This window comes from Astatotilapia calliptera, chromosome 22, assembly GCF_900246225.1.
Source record: "Astatotilapia calliptera chromosome 22, fAstCal1.2, whole genome shotgun sequence".
In the NCBI taxonomy this organism is placed as follows: Eukaryota; Metazoa; Chordata; class Actinopteri; order Cichliformes; family Cichlidae; genus Astatotilapia; species Astatotilapia calliptera.
In genome coordinates, this window is record NC_039322.1 from 16,159,773 (window position 1) to 16,178,988 (window position 19,216).

At 40.0% G+C, this 19,216-nt stretch overlaps 2 protein-coding genes across 3 annotated transcripts in view; one reads left to right on the forward strand and one right to left on the reverse strand.

Moving 5' to 3' along the window:
• Nucleotides 1-369: 369 nt before the first annotated feature.
• Nucleotides 370-13,845, reverse strand: tmem64 (transmembrane protein 64). Its single transcript, XM_026156279.1, has 3 exons — nucleotides 12,273-13,845; nucleotides 3,913-4,068; nucleotides 370-1,417 (listed from the first exon to the last, which is right to left on the reverse strand). Exons 1-3 carry the CDS (start codon nucleotides 12,981-12,983, stop codon nucleotides 1,226-1,228), a joined length of 1,059 nt encoding a protein of 352 aa, XP_026012064.1. The 5' UTR covers nucleotides 12,984-13,845; the 3' UTR covers nucleotides 370-1,225.
• A 2,614-nt stretch (nucleotides 13,846-16,459) lies between these two features.
• The window catches only part of necab1 (N-terminal EF-hand calcium binding protein 1), a 45,152-nt gene continuing 42,395 nt past the window's right edge, over nucleotides 16,460-19,216 (forward strand). Inside the window, exon 1 of one of the 2 annotated variants that reach the window (XM_026156583.1) lies at nucleotides 16,460-16,732. In XM_026156583.1, coding sequence (XP_026012368.1) covers nucleotides 16,643-16,732 — 90 coding nt within the window. In that variant the 5' untranslated portion in view covers nucleotides 16,460-16,642. The remainder of the gene's footprint in view (nucleotides 16,733-19,216) is intronic. The other variant, XM_026156584.1, reaches the window with a different exon arrangement.

Consider the following 19,216-nt stretch of genomic DNA (forward strand, 5'->3'; position numbering starts at 1 on the left):
TGCAGTTTCGTTCTTAGATGTATTGCACTGATTTATCAAATCAACCATTTTAAAGAAAAGAGAAAAAATAAAAAAAACTATAATTCTCCAGAAAAAGAAAAATCTCACAGCAAAAACAAAAACAAAAGTAAAACGAACATTAACGAAAAATCAAAATGGATCACCAACGATGCGGGAATCGCTCGCAGGGTGTGCGGCTCTGAGTTAAACATATTGGATTATAAAGTTCCCGGCTCTCCTCTCAAACCTGCAGGAGGTGCTCAAACTGAAAGCCTACGCGCACTGGGAGTGTTCCCGCCTTCTCCATAGTCCAAAAATAAGACACTTAAAAAAAGGGAACCATAATTAAAATGCCAAATAATTCAAAAATATTAATAATGCCCTTTATTACTCATACTGCAAATAAGCAAAATCAATCACCTGAAATAAAATAGAAACAGGTATACTTAAAGGTGCATAGGCTGGTGTTCTTTTGACACTGAAATCAAAAGTAAAATCGGTTCCTTTGAAAGGACCTGCACATTCAGAAAAAAAAAGCAGGCATTTCATTTCCTGCCATGTACTTTAAAACTCGCTCACTGTGCTACCCGCCATATTTTTGCCCACCCACATGGCAAAAGTGAAACAGTCACGTTAGATCATGTAGAAAACAAACTTTGCATTTTAACCCAAACTATTATTTTGTTAGTGCTTTTGGTGCCAAACCGCAGTAAAAGAAAGCAAACATCTTAAGTGTAAAGGTAATAAAACAGAGTCTGAAAGCTCTGCTCCTGCCCAGCATTCAAACTACAGTCTCAATAAGTGTATGATTAACTCATGCCACTGCCACCATCTCCCGCCTCCCAGTGTGGACTTTGTAAGTTGAAGTTCTACATGAGCACAAAAAAAAGGATTAAATATCGTGACTATTTCGCAGGTTGCCATGAGATCGTCACATTTCCGCAGACATCTCATGTAACAAATGTGAAAAAGTACCATTAACAGAAAACAAATAAACTACCATTATGACGTACCACGTTCATCAGCACCATTATCAGGCGCGTGGTCCCGCACTTCCACACCGACTACAGGCGTACACTGATGCCGGGACGATCGCTGCAGTACGTTACCGTGCCGCCGGCGTGTTTGGGACACCAGCTGAACTGTGCTGGTTCCCTCAAGGATACGTGCGTTACAATTGAGTGACCAGGTCGTGGCTGCTACAGCCACGTGCGGCGATTCGAGATCACACGATGTTGATGCAGTTTCCGCTTCCAGCTGTCACCCTCTTGCTGCAGTAGGTGAAGCTGCTGTGATTGGTGGAGGAGCCGTTCATGTGCGACGACTTCAGCTCCATCTGGCAGGCGGCGATGGCTGCGTTGAGCTCTACCTGAGCCCGATGCACGACGTAGAACATCAGGCCGATGCTGATGATGATCTGTAGAGCGGAGCAGAGCAAGAAGCTTTGTGTTAACTAACGATTGTGGTAATGAGCGTTCTGTTTGTGTAATGATGACGATAATAAAGTAAAGCACTACATTTACAGGCACATCGTTTTGTCTCCTAAAAGCAAAAAGGGATGAAGGCAAATTTTAGCTACATTCTAACATTTAGAAATGAAAACTGTAACAATTAAGTTAGTAGTTATAAACCAGAACAAATATCGATGGAACTTTAGTTCAAAAACTAAAGACATTGCTGCGTTCTTCTGTATTTAAAGACATTTCACCTTCTAGACAACTCGCATACCTATGAAAACTAAATCTCGAAGCCAGCTGGAGTTTGGCATTTAGTCACTTTGGAGTATGAGTTTTTCAGAACAAGCCCAAACAAATAATATGACTTCAGAAGCAAAAACTCAGTAGCCTCTGAAACACTGCGTTAATTATACTGAAGGACAACCACCAATATGTTTATTATATAAATCACACGTAATTAGTTATTTAAAGGTTGGTTTTAACTCCAATTCATTCATTTTCTCCAGTTCACTTTAAGGTAGCAGGGAAGAGGAGCCTATCTGTACTGCTATTGAGCGAGAGCCATCTATCACAGGGCAAATCCAGAAAATCCGACTGTCCATTCCTCATGCTGGTGTCAGGGAAGCTGGGCTACATCGGCACCTCCCATAGTTTCCCATCATGACTGGCTTCCATGTGAATATGGCCAGCTGTCAATGAGATAACATGAAACACTAATACCTTGTTCTACTCACCAGACACTGGACTCCTGACCTTTATTAACTCTCCCTGAGCACCTGTGAGAATTACATAAAACTAAACAGGTGTTGGTGATGCTGTAAAACTGAAATGAACTTGAGGTGAGCTGAGCTGACTTTTCTGGCACAAACAAGAGCAATGCCTGGAATAATACTTCACAGAAAAGTAATAGAAAGTTCTTCTTAGAAGCAAGGACGAGATCTGTCACCTGTTGCTTGTGTGTGTAGGTCATATTTATTTTCTCTGTTACTATTGTAACTCTAAAGAAAAGTGTTCAACCTGCATTTCGCATGGTCAGACTGGCGTACACGCAGGCTTGGTCGGTGGAGAGCACATTCTTCTTGTTGTGGGTTTGATGTTTTAGTAGATTACGTGGTTTTGTTGTGTTTTCTGACTCACAAAAACCTACAACAAGGAGTGCTCCAAAGCAAAGACCTGCCTAAAAGGGCTGAATAACATCCAAGCAGGGCATCTGGTGGAGATACAGAAGAGATAAAAGTCAGGGAATACCAAAGCTACCCCTTAATCTATTTAAAGCGCCTAATATAAGTGAACAGGATGTAGTTAAAGTGTATTTTGTACTTTAAAAATACTCTATCCTAAATAAAAATCTTAAATGAGATGTTTTAAAAGGAAATGTGATCCAATGTGGATAACATCCTTCATAAGGGAACTTTTTTGCACCTGATACTGAACGTTCTATTAAATTAAAATGAAATTAAAAATCTTCAGGTCTCAGGAGGTTTAAAAAAAAAAAAAAATCCATCCATAGTTGTCCATTTGGGACAAATTCACCAGAGAGAAACTTTTGAGTGGGAAACTGGTTCATTGCTCATTGACCACATTGCTCGTCAGTTCGCTGTTGAACATTGATGTTTTTTTCTTGGCATAAAGTGTCTCATCGCCTGAGAGAATTTGGACTGAAAGCTCATTGACAGATCATTAACAGAAAGGCTAAACTGAAACCTGCTGAAGGACATATAGTGCATGAATAGAGGAAGATGTCAGTGAAGATTGGAAAGAAGGTCATAGTCTAAAAAATGTTTTCTATAGCAGGAATTCCTTCCTTACTGTAAAGCAAAAAGGTAAACAACCGCATCAGACATTCATTCATGTATCACTGTTTCCTTCTTTAAAAAAAACAAAACAAAAACAAACCAAACCACTGTTGAATTGCAAAACCGGTTTCATAAGTTCTGAGAATCTGATAACAGTGAAATACAAACAGCTCAGTCCTTCGCAAACAAGAATCTCTAGAAAATCCCTGAAGGTAAATTAATGAAAATAACTAGAGTTAAACTGTGGAAGAGTGGAACAAGCTCAAACCAGAACAATGAGAGAAACCATTACCATCCCACAGACCTGCTGAAGTCATTTCAAGAAAAGAACATCTTACACTTCCTGTATGTAAGCTTGTTTTCGTCACAGTAGTTACCGTTCTCCATTTTAAAGCATTTTCCACAATACATTTACACACAATTTTTTTTTGATTTTATATCCACAGCTATTATTATTCCGTCAATAATCACCAATATTTAAGAATAAATATTCAGTATGGTCACAAATAGGGGTGTGCTGATAACGAGCTCCGCTGGGCTTTTGTTCTTTAAACGTCAGCACAACGTTGAGCAAAATGGGAAAGCAACATATCATTTCAAATCTCGAATATTTGAAAATTGTTACCTTCGTACTCAATATATTATCACCTTCAGCTCACCTGCAGGCTGAAAACGAAGTAGCCGCTGACGCTTTGCTCAGCGATGACATCCTCCATAGTACGAAGTGTGGTGCCCAGGTAGGAGTTTAGAAGCTGTGTGGGCAACAGGCCCACAGAGGAGGCCACCAGGTAGTTTGGCAAGGACACATCTGTGATCTGTGAAAGGAGAGCAGTGATTAAAAAACCCCAAAAAACAAAATAGGTTTCAAACATTAATAAAATAACAGTAAAACACACGAGAAAAAGATCAGATTTAATCATATTTAAACATCTATAACTAAAAGACTCTTTCAGTTTTTCCATCTTCCAGTTATTTCAACAATGTTGAACTCTGTCAGTCTGTGAAAGTCAAACTTGTCTGACTTGTCTGATTTTGTTGTGCCCTGAACTTTGTGTAGTTTCCAAAACCTGTTGAAACGTTGTAAAGCTTTTAAAGAATTTTTAAAAAGAAGCTACATGACAAGGTGGCATTGTCCTTTCCTAAAAAAAGAACATATGAACAACTCCAGTAATTGAATAACTTGTTTTACGACTTTTACAATTTGAAAAAAAAAAAGAAAAAAGTACTGATTTTTTTTAATTGTTTATTTACACGCTATAATATATATGTACACCGAATAAATTCTTATGAGGATTGGCTTCCTCGCAGGATAAATAAATATGATACTAACCACAGTAAATTGGGTTAACTAAATAGTTTCTAACAAATTTGAGTGCTGAACCTGCACCCATCATGCAAAAACAGCTCGTGGCGTTTGGCACCAGGAGAGCAGTCTGGTCCCCACGGGCTGCCTTCCACGAATCAGGCTTGTTCTAGCGCGTTCCAGAGATGCTCAATCAGACTGGGATCTGATAAAGCTGGAGGGTGAGTATGGTCTTTGAGCTACTCCTGAGCGGTTTCTGTGCATAGGCTGGGTGCTCTGCTACAGGAGACGGCTGCAGTTGGGTAGTGTCGCTGCCTTCGGAGTTTGTTCCGGTTAGTGGTATACGAGTAAATGTAACATCCGCATGAACGCCAGGACCAGAGTCTCTGCAGAGCACTGCCAGTGGTGTCAATGATGTGGCTTAGTGTTGTGCTCACAGGCTACATCACAACTGAGTCCCTTCACCTCAGTTACTAGAAAAACTACTCAAAGGCAGGATGCTGTCTTTAAAAAAAAAAAAAAAAAAAAAAAGAAGAAGAAGAAAGAAAGAAAGAAAGAAAGAAAAAATGTTGCTACAGACCCCTTCTTCTTCTATTTTTTTTTTTTTTTTTTAATCTAAAAGCTGTTAAATAAATTTTGGTGCAAGTATCCTGAACTTTGATATGTCGGTATCTCCAAACAACCACCTTAATATAAATATACCGGTAAATATAAATAACTGCTGGCTCGCTGTCACCCTTGATCTCTTGATTAAGTGATGACATAAGCCTCTGTGCACCCGTGCTGGCTGTGGGAGGATGTGACCTTGGCACCGTGTGCTCAGTGACTACGCTGCAGCTGATAGCAGTGTGTCAGGGGTTTTGGTATGTTGCTGCAAGACTGTCTGTGCCAAAATGTTATCAGGGCTTGAAAACATTTGCGCTCGATGCGGCCAAAGTGTCTCTTTGCTAGGATAAAATCCTCTCCCGTTATCACACTAGACACTGATAAGAACTTAGGTTACACTTCACAAAACACTGACATTATCGAATCGTGGTTAATCAAGCTAACATTGTAGTCCATGCTGTTTTTTCGCCAGGCACTTTTCCCTCTGCACGGTCATGTGACAGGCTTTTTCTCCTCGCAAGATTAGCCTTGATGTGTCCACGCCACGTGCCAACACAATCAAAACGCCTTCAGCTGATTTCTGAGACATCTGTGAGAGCTATAGAAGAAAATGAATGCAGTCTCTGAAGCACAGGGCCTCTGAAGTCCCACCCAGGCATCGGGCACACACAGCTGTCTTGTATGCGACCAGGGAAGGGCCAGTCTGTGGTATTTTTAAGACTGTGCAGAGAATTCCCACTGAACCTCCTACTTGCTTCTGCAAGCCTGTATCACGATAATCTGCAAATTCAAGTGAAAAAAAAAAAAAAATCGCCCCGTCTTATGACTGGCCTGATTTATTTAGAGCAGCAGCAATGCAGGCCTGACTTTGTGCTTGTAAACAAAACACTAGGTGCTTTGACTATGCAGTAAAATTAGGATTGCAACTGTGATGCCGTTTCTCTTTTTTATTCATACTAATGGAGTGTGAAGAACACTTAAAACATGCCTGCTTGTACCGAAGGTCCATAAATCACACACAAAGACTTCCCAGATTGCTTCATCAGCTCATTATGACGAGTGTTGGAGCCAGGATAGCGAGCAGGTATAAAAGTGCAATAAAATAGATGTGCGGAGATGAAAGCACGCACCTGAAGCTCAACGGATTCACAAGCATTTTTCCTGAGCTGTCCTATTGTTTTGCTAACTGCTGCAGTCTCTGTGTCGTTTTAGGTTACCCGTGATAATGTAGCACCACCAACTTCAGCAGAAAGAAGTGAGGGGCACAGTGAAATGTAGCCTCACCGCAGAAAGTGCTTACCAAGGGCAGGGCAGACAAGACATAACTCTACTGTGAGCCGTTACGGGCCTATGCTTAGAATTGGCTCGTTTCTCTTTTTATTGTGGAGAATAAGATCGTACAGATACAACAGCAGCTCGGCTTTACAATGAACCTCCAGATGAGATTAAGTATCCAGCAAGAGCCTGAGTTGGGGTTGAAAGTGAAAATGTTGCAGGGAAAACAGGTGGTGAGACTGAAAAGCTCCACTCTGACAGTCATTTCTCCAACAGAAACCAAAGAATTTCACATGGAAGCGACTGCGACACGCATCGCTGGGTGATGTGATGAATATATCAGTTCTCCATCCTGGTCATTTAACAGCAAATGCTATCACTTCTCCACCACCTTCTTTACGGTACTTAGAAGGAAACAGCCACCTCACTGTGTTAATCAGGTCTCTTCTTATTAAAACATCATGCTTTTCTTAATAAACCAAATACATATATATCAGACACTACTACCAAATAGACTACTCAGAGATGCTGAAGTCTGTGTCTGGAAGGTGCATGTCAGTCTACAGCATAGGCAATGCAGTCCTGTAAATCAAGCATTAGCATCTGAGGACAAAGGCCAATTTTCTCCTCAGATGCAGCCAGCAGATATCTGAGGCTTCCTGCTCCATCTGTTCGATTACAACCTTATTTTGATTCTTATACCGGATGCCCCTCCTGACACGGAGATTTGTCTCTCCCCCTTATCTCAAACCAGCAGTATTTTGCATGTTAGGCAAATGCATTAACAAATGCAGACAAAATTCAAAAGCACCAATCCATTGCAGGCGATAGTTTATTGCAAAAATAAAATCATTCTTTTGCCTCCTGTCCTTGTCAGGTACCGGTAACCATGCTTGTGACTGATGAGTACAAATTCAGATCCCAAAGTTGGCCCGGGCCTCCACATTCTGCATATGTATATGTAGATACCCGTTTAGAAAGATTAGGAGTCCACTAACTCCAGTACACTGTGGTTGGTAAATTCTTTGCTATGCTAAGTGTGTCTGCTTGCCACTTGGTGCCAAGCAGCTAGCATACAGTGTGCTTTAACAGCACTTTTCATAAAACAGCTGCATGGCGCTATGTGAGCAGTCAGAACAAGTTGCATACGAGACAGGTGCAGATCCAGGAGGAAACCGCTGATAAAAGTGTGGAAATAATGATTAATGGACTACTTTCAATGCGGTCTTTGTGATTTCTTTCAAGTTATCATTTGACACCATATTATTCATTATCGAAGAAAGACGCAGATGATAGACATAATGATATCTCAATAAAACAGGTGAGAGTTTTTCCAAGCTTTTCGGAGCAACATCCACCAAGAACTCAACAAGCTGCTTGTAAATCTAAAATATGTCAAAAGAAACAAAAAACTCCTTAAAAAGCCTGACAATGAGTCAAGCACAGACACATTTTCCAAAGACAAACAGCTGTCATAAGCTGGAACAAACCAGCAGAAAAGTAACAAATGCAAACTGGCATCCAAAAAAATATGACCTACATCTGTAGCATTTGTTGTTTAGCCATTTTAGAATTGCAGCCTTTTTTTTGTTTGCTTTGACCATGTATGTAATAACCCAGAGCAAGCTGAAGATCACCATCGTACATGACTGTCAGTGAGCTCACCTTGTACTTTGACTCTCATGAGCTGACTGAGGGTACTAACAGCGCCAGTCACAGAGTCAGCAGCTGAGCAACAGAGTGTTAAAATCTGTCCCTTTGACTTTGACACCTCATTTTCACTTCTGCAGCGTGGAGCAGCAAGTTCAATGTTGCAACTATTGTCATAGCGTCTCCAGTTATCCTCCCATGAAGCACAGACAAGTCCCAACTATGAAGTATACAGCAAGGGGGAAAAATGAAGCTACTGAAGTCAGTCAGGCAAAAGAAAGCCATCTGCTAGGCTTAAGCTATGTCATACTCAAAGTCCATGATCAGGTAAACTGCTGACTTAGTGTAGAAATAAAGACTAATAATGCCCATATTCAGAATTACAGATTCTCATACTTGATGACACTGTATGTCTGGGAATTATCACCAACACAGTCTGAAAAACCTTCATTTTAAAACACATTGTGAGCATATTTTAAACGAACATCCTAACAACTAAAAAAAAACCAAAACAGGCTCGCATTTGGTGCCATTATCAAAGGAATCACTGTCCAAACAGATCACCACAGACTCTAAACCCTTATCTACGTCAGCTCCCTGCCTAACCTTGATATCCATACATCTGACTTTGAGATGCTTCTCAAATAGCAGCCTATCAGTCAGCGTACAACAGCAGCACAAATGCTTATTGCGTCCCGTGATTCTTGTACCCACAAGGCTTCTCATTATTAACATGCTCTCATCTCACCATTATCAAATTACCGTCTGAAGTTGTAAGGGTCATTTTGAACAGTAACTGTAGATATGTTAATGCAATATTGATATGTTAAACCAAAGTCTAGTGTTCATGTAATGCAGTGCAATAAATAACTTCAACATGTTGCTCTCACACGCTACAGGGTAGATTAAGATTTCATACCCCTTTACAGGACTTCTCTCTATGTTCAGTAATAAACATCACACTGGGGACACATTTAGATAGTTATTCAGATCAACCAGTATAGCGGTCGAACACCTCAATATTTGCATGAGGGTTATAAAGCAGATTTTTTTAAGTCAGTGTGGTGACATTAAACTGTGAGAAATCATAATCAACGCAAAGCACTCAACTCTATAAAGTTGACAAATGTCTAACCAAATCAGTCACCCCGGAAAACCCCACTGGTTTAGCACCATGCAACCTCTGTCCTTGTGAAACACACTTACATCATCAGATTTTTCCCCTCCTTGGGCCTGTGCATCAACTCCTTCTTGCTGTAAGCGATTAATGTCTTTCAAGCCCAACAATTTGCATTCAATTTTGCATGTTTGTGCTTCTGCGTTTTCCAGTATTTAAGGGGGATTTCTCATCAGACAATACTTTTAGCATGTTTACCGTTAATCAAGCTCTTTGAGCATGTTAGATGCAGTGGATTAAATGTAGTTTTTGTTTTGAGATATAAATATATATATTTTTTGTGTGTGGAAAGGATGTCCTGGCTAAATTTTATTATAACTAGCAGTAGGGCTGGGCCATATTATACCGTTCACGGTAATACCGGTATAATGTTAGGCTACGATAGGAAAATGAAATATCGCGATAGAATATGAGTAAAACGCGCATGTGCAGTGCCTTTGTTTTCATATGCACATGGCCGATTGTTGAGTGAAACAGATGAACCAGAATTGGTTTGTAAAAATGGTGCAACTTCAGTGATGTGGAACTGGTTTGGTGTTTGTCCGTCAGATACACGACAAAGCACATTTTTTTTGCAGAACATGCAAGCGGCCGTCGGACTAAGATGCCCTTAAATCTGGGAGTAATCTGGGTCCTAAACTCCGTATGCTTCAGGTCAAACGAACACTGCAGCATCACTAAGAGTTAAAAACTGTCTAAATTCTTTCATCTTTAATAAAACGATCAGCATTGCTGCTTTACCAGGTGTAACTATGAAGTTTAACTTCCAGGCATCCATGAAAACAAAATGTATTACATTTAACGGAGTTAGAAGCTAGCAGGAAGCTAGCGGAAGTTAGCTCGCTAGTTTCGCTAGTTACCTAAGCATGATATTGCATGTTCTGACTGAGAGATTTCTGAAAAAAAAATCAAACGTACAGCTCTGCTATCACTTCCAACATAAATGAAGACAGGAAACTAAACAGCAGTGACGGTTACTGAAGTTGGGCTAGCTGGTATATAATTATGTGCTACGTGATCGCTAGCGACACAGCTATGTTAGCATAACATAAACAGTGAAGCTGGAGGACAAACACTAACACTTTCCCACTTATAAAAGTTAACGTTAAGGTTCCTCATGGTTAGAGACAAATGCAATCGCATGGCAGGATGCTGTAAACGGACCAAACTTCAGTCAGGAGAACAACTGAGATAATCCATCCACAATACGAGGTTAGTCATTAATATACTGCAACAACATGGGAATAGAGCAGCTGCCAGAGAATTCAACATTAATGAATCAATGGTACAGAAGTGGAGGAAGCAAGAAGAATGAGTTTAATAAAGTTTGATTTATCTGACTGCTTTGTTTCGCTTAATGTGCCTTATAATCCCGTGCACCTTACGGTCCGAAAAATACGTACTGCACACTGCAGTTTAATGTTGCAAAGCACCTCTTTTTAACTTCAGTGGATATTATACATGGTTATGCTCAGGATATGTCAGCCCATTTCTACTGGAAATGCCTTTTGGTTAAACTTTCAGCAAGGAATTTGCATTTGCACTGTTACATTTTTATAAAGCTTTAATGTACATAAAAACCAGCTTCTTGTTTAAGTGAAAATAAATGATAGGTTGTCTTTTTGCGCTAGTAATGTTGTGGAGTTGTATTTTGTCTCGCATCAATTATATCGTCAGTTATATCGTTATCGAAAATTTTCAAATATATATCGTGATAAATATTTTTGGCCATATCACCCTGCTCTAACTAGCAGGAATAAATCCTCTCAGTGGCAATTTTACGAGTATTATAAATTACATTACTGCCTACACAAGGAGTGTGATCCTTAACCTCCTAAGACCCGAACTCTTCCACGGCACGCATTTTTGATTTCTCTTTGATATTTGGGCATATTGGGGCTGATGAATGTAAAAATCAAAGAATTACCTTTTTTTTTAATCTGATTTTTGTTTCTAAGAAAAATGAGAGCCACATATGAGGATATTCATTTAAAATTTTGATAGAACAGGAGCAGTAAAATGTCCTCGTAAGTGGACATCAGGCCCTTGTAGAGCAAAATTGAGTATTTTGGTCTAAACAACCCAAAATGTGATGTCCACATATGTGGACTACAGGTCCTAGGAGGTTAAATGTATCTAGAAAGACAACTGTGGATATACTGGGTAAGTGAACCTATGTTTTTTGCATGGCTTCAACTTGTAATACCTTGTTTTATTTATTTATTTATTTTAAATAGTCCTATTGTTTTCATATCAAGTGACCCATCCTGATATTCTATAAAACAGAGGATGATCACTTAAGCCTTTTACCTTTTTGGATGTATCAATGAGTTGAGTGAGGAAGATAATGAAGGGGTATAAACTATTCATGCAATGTATGAAGGTCTCGGGCCTCGGTTAAATGTAGGAGAGCAGTTGAAAGCAATATCACAACACTGACCTGACATGAGTCATCTCAAAAAAACAAAAAAGGTGGCACCTTAAACTAAATTGTGTTTATGTCACCAGATGTTCAAGAGGGAAAAAAAACAAACAAAAACAAAAAATTGCTCCTAAATATAAAACCTGAAATATGGCTACTGACCACTGGGAGCCACATCCTAGGAGCACTCCGTTTATCTGCAGGAAGAATGAGTTTCCATTCTCTGTGGACCGGCTTCCTATTTTCATTTCCACATTTAGACTCCGGTCTGCCTTGAATATTGAAGTAACAGGCCAACTACTCTTTTCAGTGTCCTAAACTGAAATGAAACTGGCAGTTCCTGACTTGTATCTAGATAGTTCTGATTTCCCCTGAGATTCAGCTGGCCTAGAAATAAGAAAAATGCATCCCCTCTAAAACACACACAAAAAGACCACAGAATTAACTGTCAGGACTCTGTTTGATTTGTTCAGCGATCATCTGGCACAGTAATGAATTCTTCCCAGAGCCGAACAAGTGCTGTGACACATCTACTGCAATTTGTGAGTTTACACGATGACCTAAAAAAACCTGGAAACATACTCACCGAGAAAACTGCATTTTGGAGTCCAAAAGGTATGGGGGTGAGTCTTGCTAAGGCCACAATTTTGAGTCCACTTCCTCCTTCCACCACGCGTATGACGGCACTGAGCTGTTCGTTGTTTCCAACTTTGTTCAGCACCCAGTCAGTCAACAGTCGTTTGCACACCACGTGTGCCACAAAGGTCCCTATTAGAACCCCCACCATAACTAGTCCCATGCCCAGCACAAAGCCGTAGAGGTAGCCAGCAGCCACGTTAAGAACAATATATCCCCATCCACATGGAAAGGACACGATAATCAAACCAACTATAAAGAGCATGGCTCCAACAAAGCTGTCCAAACTCTCCACCCAGAGCAGGAGGTCCTTGAGGTATTGGCGTACCAGAGCCACCGAGGAGAAGCACACAGCAGTGAGGATGCACGCCAGCAGGGCGCTTTTAAAACAGAAGGTGGTGATACAACACGGGTGTCTGAACTCTGCACCACCGGTGAAGGTCGTCCCCCCTGCGTCAACGCTGGCCTCGGGAACACCATCCGACTTCCCCAAGCCAGTCCCCCTCTCATCAAAAGCGTTGCATATTAGGATGTCGATTTTGTCACACTCGTCCGTGGAGGTCTTCTGCAGCCAGCGGTTCAGCTGGATCTGCGTCTTGCCCACTGCGTGCTTTACAAGCTTGGTGAAAAGCTGCACGGTCGTAGCCCCTGACATTGACATGTCGGTCCTCAAACAGCCTCTGGGGACCAGCAGTGGAGCTCAGATTGACCTGGAAGCAGCTGTTATGTTACAGGCTCCTAGAAAGCGTCTAAACACAGTCAAAGTCCATCTCAACAGAGACAAGTAATCACAAACTTCGCAGACGATGGCTTCAGCATAAGTAGTAGTCCATTGCTCTGGTGCTGTTACTGCACTGGCATAGTAAGGCATACAGGTAACCTTTTGCCATTACATTAACTGCCCAACTTAACCCGTGTTAGCGGTTTATCTCGGGTACACCAGCTGTGTAGCGTGCCAGCGCAGTGACTTGATGTTGTCAGTTTTGTAGTCGCTGTCTAAAGCACTCGCCATCTTCAGAGTTGTTATCACTTCGCTCAGGACAAGGTTGAGTCAGTGGCCGGAGGGACACGACAAAGATGGGTCTGCATGACAAGGGGAGAGCCTGTGCTATCCACATCAACTTTCAGGACTCCCCCAGCATTCACATCCAGTTTTAGCGATAACTCACCAGCACAAATCACTGCGTGGCTAACTTACTCTCCGCCGTTAGCTAACTAGCTCTCTGCGAGGATAAAGTCCAACAGTGCAATCTCGAGACTAAAACCACCGCCACCGGCCTTTCAGAGCCGCCTCTCCCGGACACCAGAGCGACAAACAGGACTCACAAGCCGGATGTGAAAGCCCAGTTTGCTCTTTGTCTCCAGGCTAGCTGCTGTTGCTGTTTCACTCGTCGTCCTCTCTCCTGAGTGGATGCTGTCGATGTCGAAGCTATTCATACAGACCACTGTTTGTGTCCCAGAATGCCAAGTAACCTCAGCCCACGTGACCCACCGTTTAACTGTTTCAACCAATCAGAAAGCTCTCGATGTCACCGCGAGATTTTTTTTTAAATAAGTTGTTTTTGAGCGATTGCTTGAATGATTTTGTTTCTGTCAGCCAAGCTTAACGCGATCCCTGTAACGTTTCTTTTACTTCAATCATTCGGAGTCTCTCTGTGTTTTTAAGGCAAGATATACGTAACAGATATCACCGTGAAATGTCCCCGTGTTGTTACTCCTTACCGTCAGTGTGGCCGGGACGTAGCTACGTGGAAAGCTCTCCTTTCTAAAAATAAACAGGAGCAAACACACAGTGATTTCATTAGAAAATTACAAATTACGCAACAAGAGGAAAATAAACATAGGAATTAAAAGTCGTTTAAAGATGGCCTGGATTTCATTTTGAACACACGTCATTTTGATGGTTTATGAAATTTAAATAAATGTAACTGATAAACAACTGAAGCAAATTAAAACACACAAACACATACACACACACGCATGAGATTCATATAAATTCATGAGAGCAATTTATTGTTGTTGTAGTTACATGCTTTCTGACACTTATTTAAGTGTGTGTGTGTGTGTGTGTGTGTGTGTGTGTGTGTGTGTGTGTGTGTGTGTGTGTGTGTGTGTGTGTGTGTGTCTCAATGTGCAGAACAGATATTACCTATACCAGGGATGTCAAACTCATTTAATATCGTGGCCTTCAGTGGGCCAGACCAGTGTAACGTCCCTTTCTGTCAGTGTAAATGCATGTAACTGCACATTTAATCCCCGAGAAGCGTTAATATAGGGGGGAAGTGCAATTTCAACAGTATTTCTCAGTTTTTCTACATTATTAATGTAGAAAATGACAGAAAGGTTTTTGGTACCTCATTGCCTACATAAACATTCCAGTACTGATATCATTATTAGTAGTATAAGTAAGTAGGCACTAAAAACAGGAACTTTTATGTCCTTTAATTATCTATTACTTTACTTTGGTATAGTGTGAATGGCAATAGGAGAGGTTTTTATGAACTTGTGAAAAGCTTATCAAAATACAGATTAAAGTTTAAATCTATGCATTCCTTCACACTTTCTACAACCTTTCAGTGGGTCAGATTGGAGTCTTTGCCAGGCCAATTCTGGACCCTGGGCTTTATGTTTGACACCCCTGATCTACACATATGTTTGCTCATTGGCATATAATCCTACAAAAAAGGTTCTCAATTCAGTTTTATTCTACTATAAAAATTATATGTTTCCTCTTGATCACCTAAAATAACATGCTCTTAAATTCAGCTGGCAAAAGTATAGATTGTCTCCAATCAGTCTTCATTCACAACAAGATGAATTAAGCTTAATTTTCTTACCATGTTCATTCAAAATAGCTTTCAAAGAAGGAATCAAAAATAAATATCCATCATGCAATGAGGTGATGAAGAAGCAGACCTAAATGCAGTACATGTACCACAAATCTGTAACTGAACAATAGTACTGCAGTAAATATAGTTAGCATAAAAATACACTGCAGATTATTTTTATGGACATAATTTCACGTTTATAAAAATCTGGTTCATAATTTCAGGCGGCACACTACTGTGAAATGTGGCAGAGTAAGAGCACTTTCACTTATTCTCCTGTATTTCTGAGAGCATGCAGTATAATATTATAGCCTGAGGGGAATCACCCTGCTTGGTGTGCTCAGCATAAATTCATAACGAGGGGAGTGAAGCAGACAATAAGTTCATTGGTGCATCTAACACCGCTTTCTCGGCTGTGGAGCTGTAAGCCTTGAGGTGGTAGTCCTTTAAAAACAGACTAACCCCTCCTATCTGAGCATTGTCTCACATAAACCCTGGACTATTAATTAAATTATATGTTTTTTCTTTTTTTTTTTCATCAATGTAATTTTTGGTTTTGTTGATCTGTATTTTTGTGCTATCACAGCACCCCACTAGATGGAAGTGTTACACAGTTTTACAGCCATTTCAACCCAATACAAGTTTAGCATGAGCGATACATGTGGCAGATTATAACATACATATCCTTGTTATAGTTCAATATTCCTCTTCTTCTTCTTTTGCTAATGCAAAGCTACAATAGAAAGCATTCTTAATGAGTTGTTGTTTTTTAATTTGTTTGTTTTTTAGTTGTATACATTTTCATTATGGTCAGATTAAAAGAGAGCATATACTGCAGCGAAAACACAGAAATGTCAGTTCTTGAGAGACTGGCCATTTTTGTGTGTTGAAGTGAGACCACCGTTTTCAAGCATTCAACTACCTGGGGGGAGGGGGATCTGTCTAGAGAGGACATCATAAGCCGACCTTTTATGTGGCCTTTGTAGCTTTTACAAAAAGTTCACATTTATGTAACAGCCCCTCTGTTGGAGTAAGCTATTAGTGCTGCTCATTTGGCTGAATGCAGCGATGTTGTCAGAGTGTCTCAGGTGAAGTTTCTATGTATTTAATTATATATTTTAAAGCCTGTGCATCACAGTGTGAAAAACACGAACACTTCGCATCACCTGAGGCGGGATCAACACAGACAGTCAGTATATGGCAGGCTGTTGATTTAGCTGCCAAAATAAAAGCATATAGCTGCACATCGCTGCCTAACGGGGAGGAAAAAGCAGTCTCAAAGCTGACTGCAGGGCAGTTATATTTGGGCTTCGTTACGTGCACTGTAAGGATCGCATTAACTCTTATTTTCGGCTTTCAAAAGTAAACGTTTAATTGTGGCACTCCAGCCCGGAACTTGTGCGTTACTTCGCGTGTCTTGTCGGAGTCAGAGAATAAGAGGTTCAAGCGGACACACATTCCTCTGCAGATCACAAGTGAAGCTACACTGTGGATGATGGATTGTTCAGAAGAGGTTCAGCCGGTGTCCGAGGAGCCCAGCGCTCAAATAGAGCTCAAAAAGGGAATGTCCATTTTCATTGATGTAAGTATCATGTGTTTTTTATCCTTATTAAGACCAAAATTACACTTAAAAATCAACACTGTTAAAACATAACTGTAGAAAAATATATATACCAGGATTACCGGTATGTGATCCTTACAAAATGCATTACAGTTTCCAGATTTCAATTTATTAGAAATAAAGAAGACCTATTAGTGTTGATTGTGGCTCACTTGATTTAATATGGATTCCTCTAATGTATGACGTGTACAGAGGGCTTTCTTTCTAGTAATTATTTCATACAACTCACATGTACTTTATCTATTTGGTAGAAGGATTTCAAAGCTTACTCCTTTCGCTTCTCCTCAGCCTTAAAATCAAACACAGTAAAATAATTAATTAGTAGAAATCTGCCCCGTTTTGTTGATATGTTTGTTCACAAATCCAGCTTAAATATGAAAAATCTAATTAACATTAACATATTTCTAATTTGAAAAGAGAAACCTGTATTTTTTTGTGGGGGAAATGATCATGCAAACATGGATGTAGGTTTTGTTTGAGTATTGTGCAGGGGGTGGGGGTACATATTCAATTAAATTATGAACATCATTCACTTAATTTCCTAATTTTCACTGCAAATCTGTGCAAAGAAAAACAAACAAACCAAGCCATAGGTGGTAGTTGTAGACATGCTGGTGATTTTTCCTTAAGCGGGTCTTCTGTTTGGGTCCTGTTTTTGTTAGGGATGGAGGCAAGTGCAGAGGGTGTAAGTGTGGACAATAAAATACGCCTAGGATTGATTCCTCACACATCTTAAACTCTCATCCTGATCTAATGACCCTTCTCCAAGTGTTTGTGTCTTAGCAGCTTTACCCCTGCTCTTAATCAGACTGCCTTCTGCCTCTTATCCACCTACTGATTCAATTTCCCTCCATGCTTTCATTCATTTGTGATATCTTAATCATAAACCTGTTGGCTGCCATCAGTATTTTCGGGAAGGCATAGAAGGAAAGCAAATGAACCAAGAGAAGTGTTTTGAGTGCTCGGTAAGACGAGAAAAGTGCTTTGTAGTACATTTAGCATTTAACCAGAGTTATTAAAGGCAGAGACCTCTATCTATCCAGCCAATGGCAAACTCATTATCTGTCTTCTCCAACTGGATTACAGGGAATCAAACCATTTCTTGTTTTTAGGGGAGAGCTGGTCACAAATTGTTGCTTCTTGGGTATATTTTGTTTCTTCTGAGCTTCAACCTCAGTGTGCTTCATTAATACACATATCTTCAACCCAATCACTGACATTATCTCAGATGTTTGCATTTTTATTCTGCTGCCGTTGTTGCGGTGTGAGATTTATTTTATTAATAGCATATGAAAGATTCATTTGGGTGAGCTGAGGTATGAAATGAGATGAGACCCGGACTTGAGTTTAATTACAGGGGTAAAAGCAGAAACGGCAGGAGTAGTCATCAAGATTACTCTAAATATTATTTAAGCCTGTACTATTAAGATTGTGACAATGCGTTCACGGGGTGATAAAGAACAGACACAACAGCTTTAGAGAGCAGACACAATTACATCAGGAGCAGGTGCTTATTTTGAGCATTTATTAATATCTATATTATTTTTATACTTAATTGATAAAAACTTAATTATATGTAATTAAAATACCATGACTTAAAAATATCCTATTCTAGTTTCATATAATACAAAGTGATGTCTTTTTTGGTAGTCTTTTCTAATTTATGTACACTCACCAGACACTTTATTTAGGTACACCATGAAGCTTAGTACTAGTTTGAGTACAGGGAGCTCATCGTTATGCTCAAGAAAGCATTTTGAGATGATTTTAAACTTAGTGAGATGATATGTGATCCTGCTGGAAGCAGCTGTGAGAACATGAGGACACTGTGGTTATAAAGATGAGCAACTCAGGTAAGCTGTGGCCTTAGAATGATGCTCAGTCAGTACTAATGGATCCAAACTGTGCCAAGAATATATTTTCCAACGCATTACATCACCAGCAGCCTGAATCACTGATACAAGGATGGATCCATGCTTCCATGTTGTTTATGACAAATTCTGAGTGTAGCAGCAGAAATTGAAACTAATTAGACCAGATAATGTTTTGTTTTTTTCTAGTCTTCTGTTGTCCAGTTTTGGTGAGTCAGTGTGACATGTAGCCTCAGTTTCCTGTTCTTAGCTGACAAAAGTAGCAGCTAGTGTGGTCTTCTGCTCCTGTAGCACATCTACTTCAGAATTCAACATGTAGGGCATTTAGAGATGCTCTTATGGATATCTTTGTTCCAACGAGTGGTTACTCTTGTTACTCTTGCCTTCCTATCAGCTCAAAGCAGTCTGTTCATTCTGGAATTTTCATCCAGAGAACAGCCACTCACTGGATATTTTCTTTCTCTTTTTTGGACCACTTTCTAACATGGTTGTGATGGTTCCTGCTAAGTGAATGGTTGATTACATATTTGAAATAATAATGAAACAAAACAATTTTTTCTGCTTTGTCGCTTTG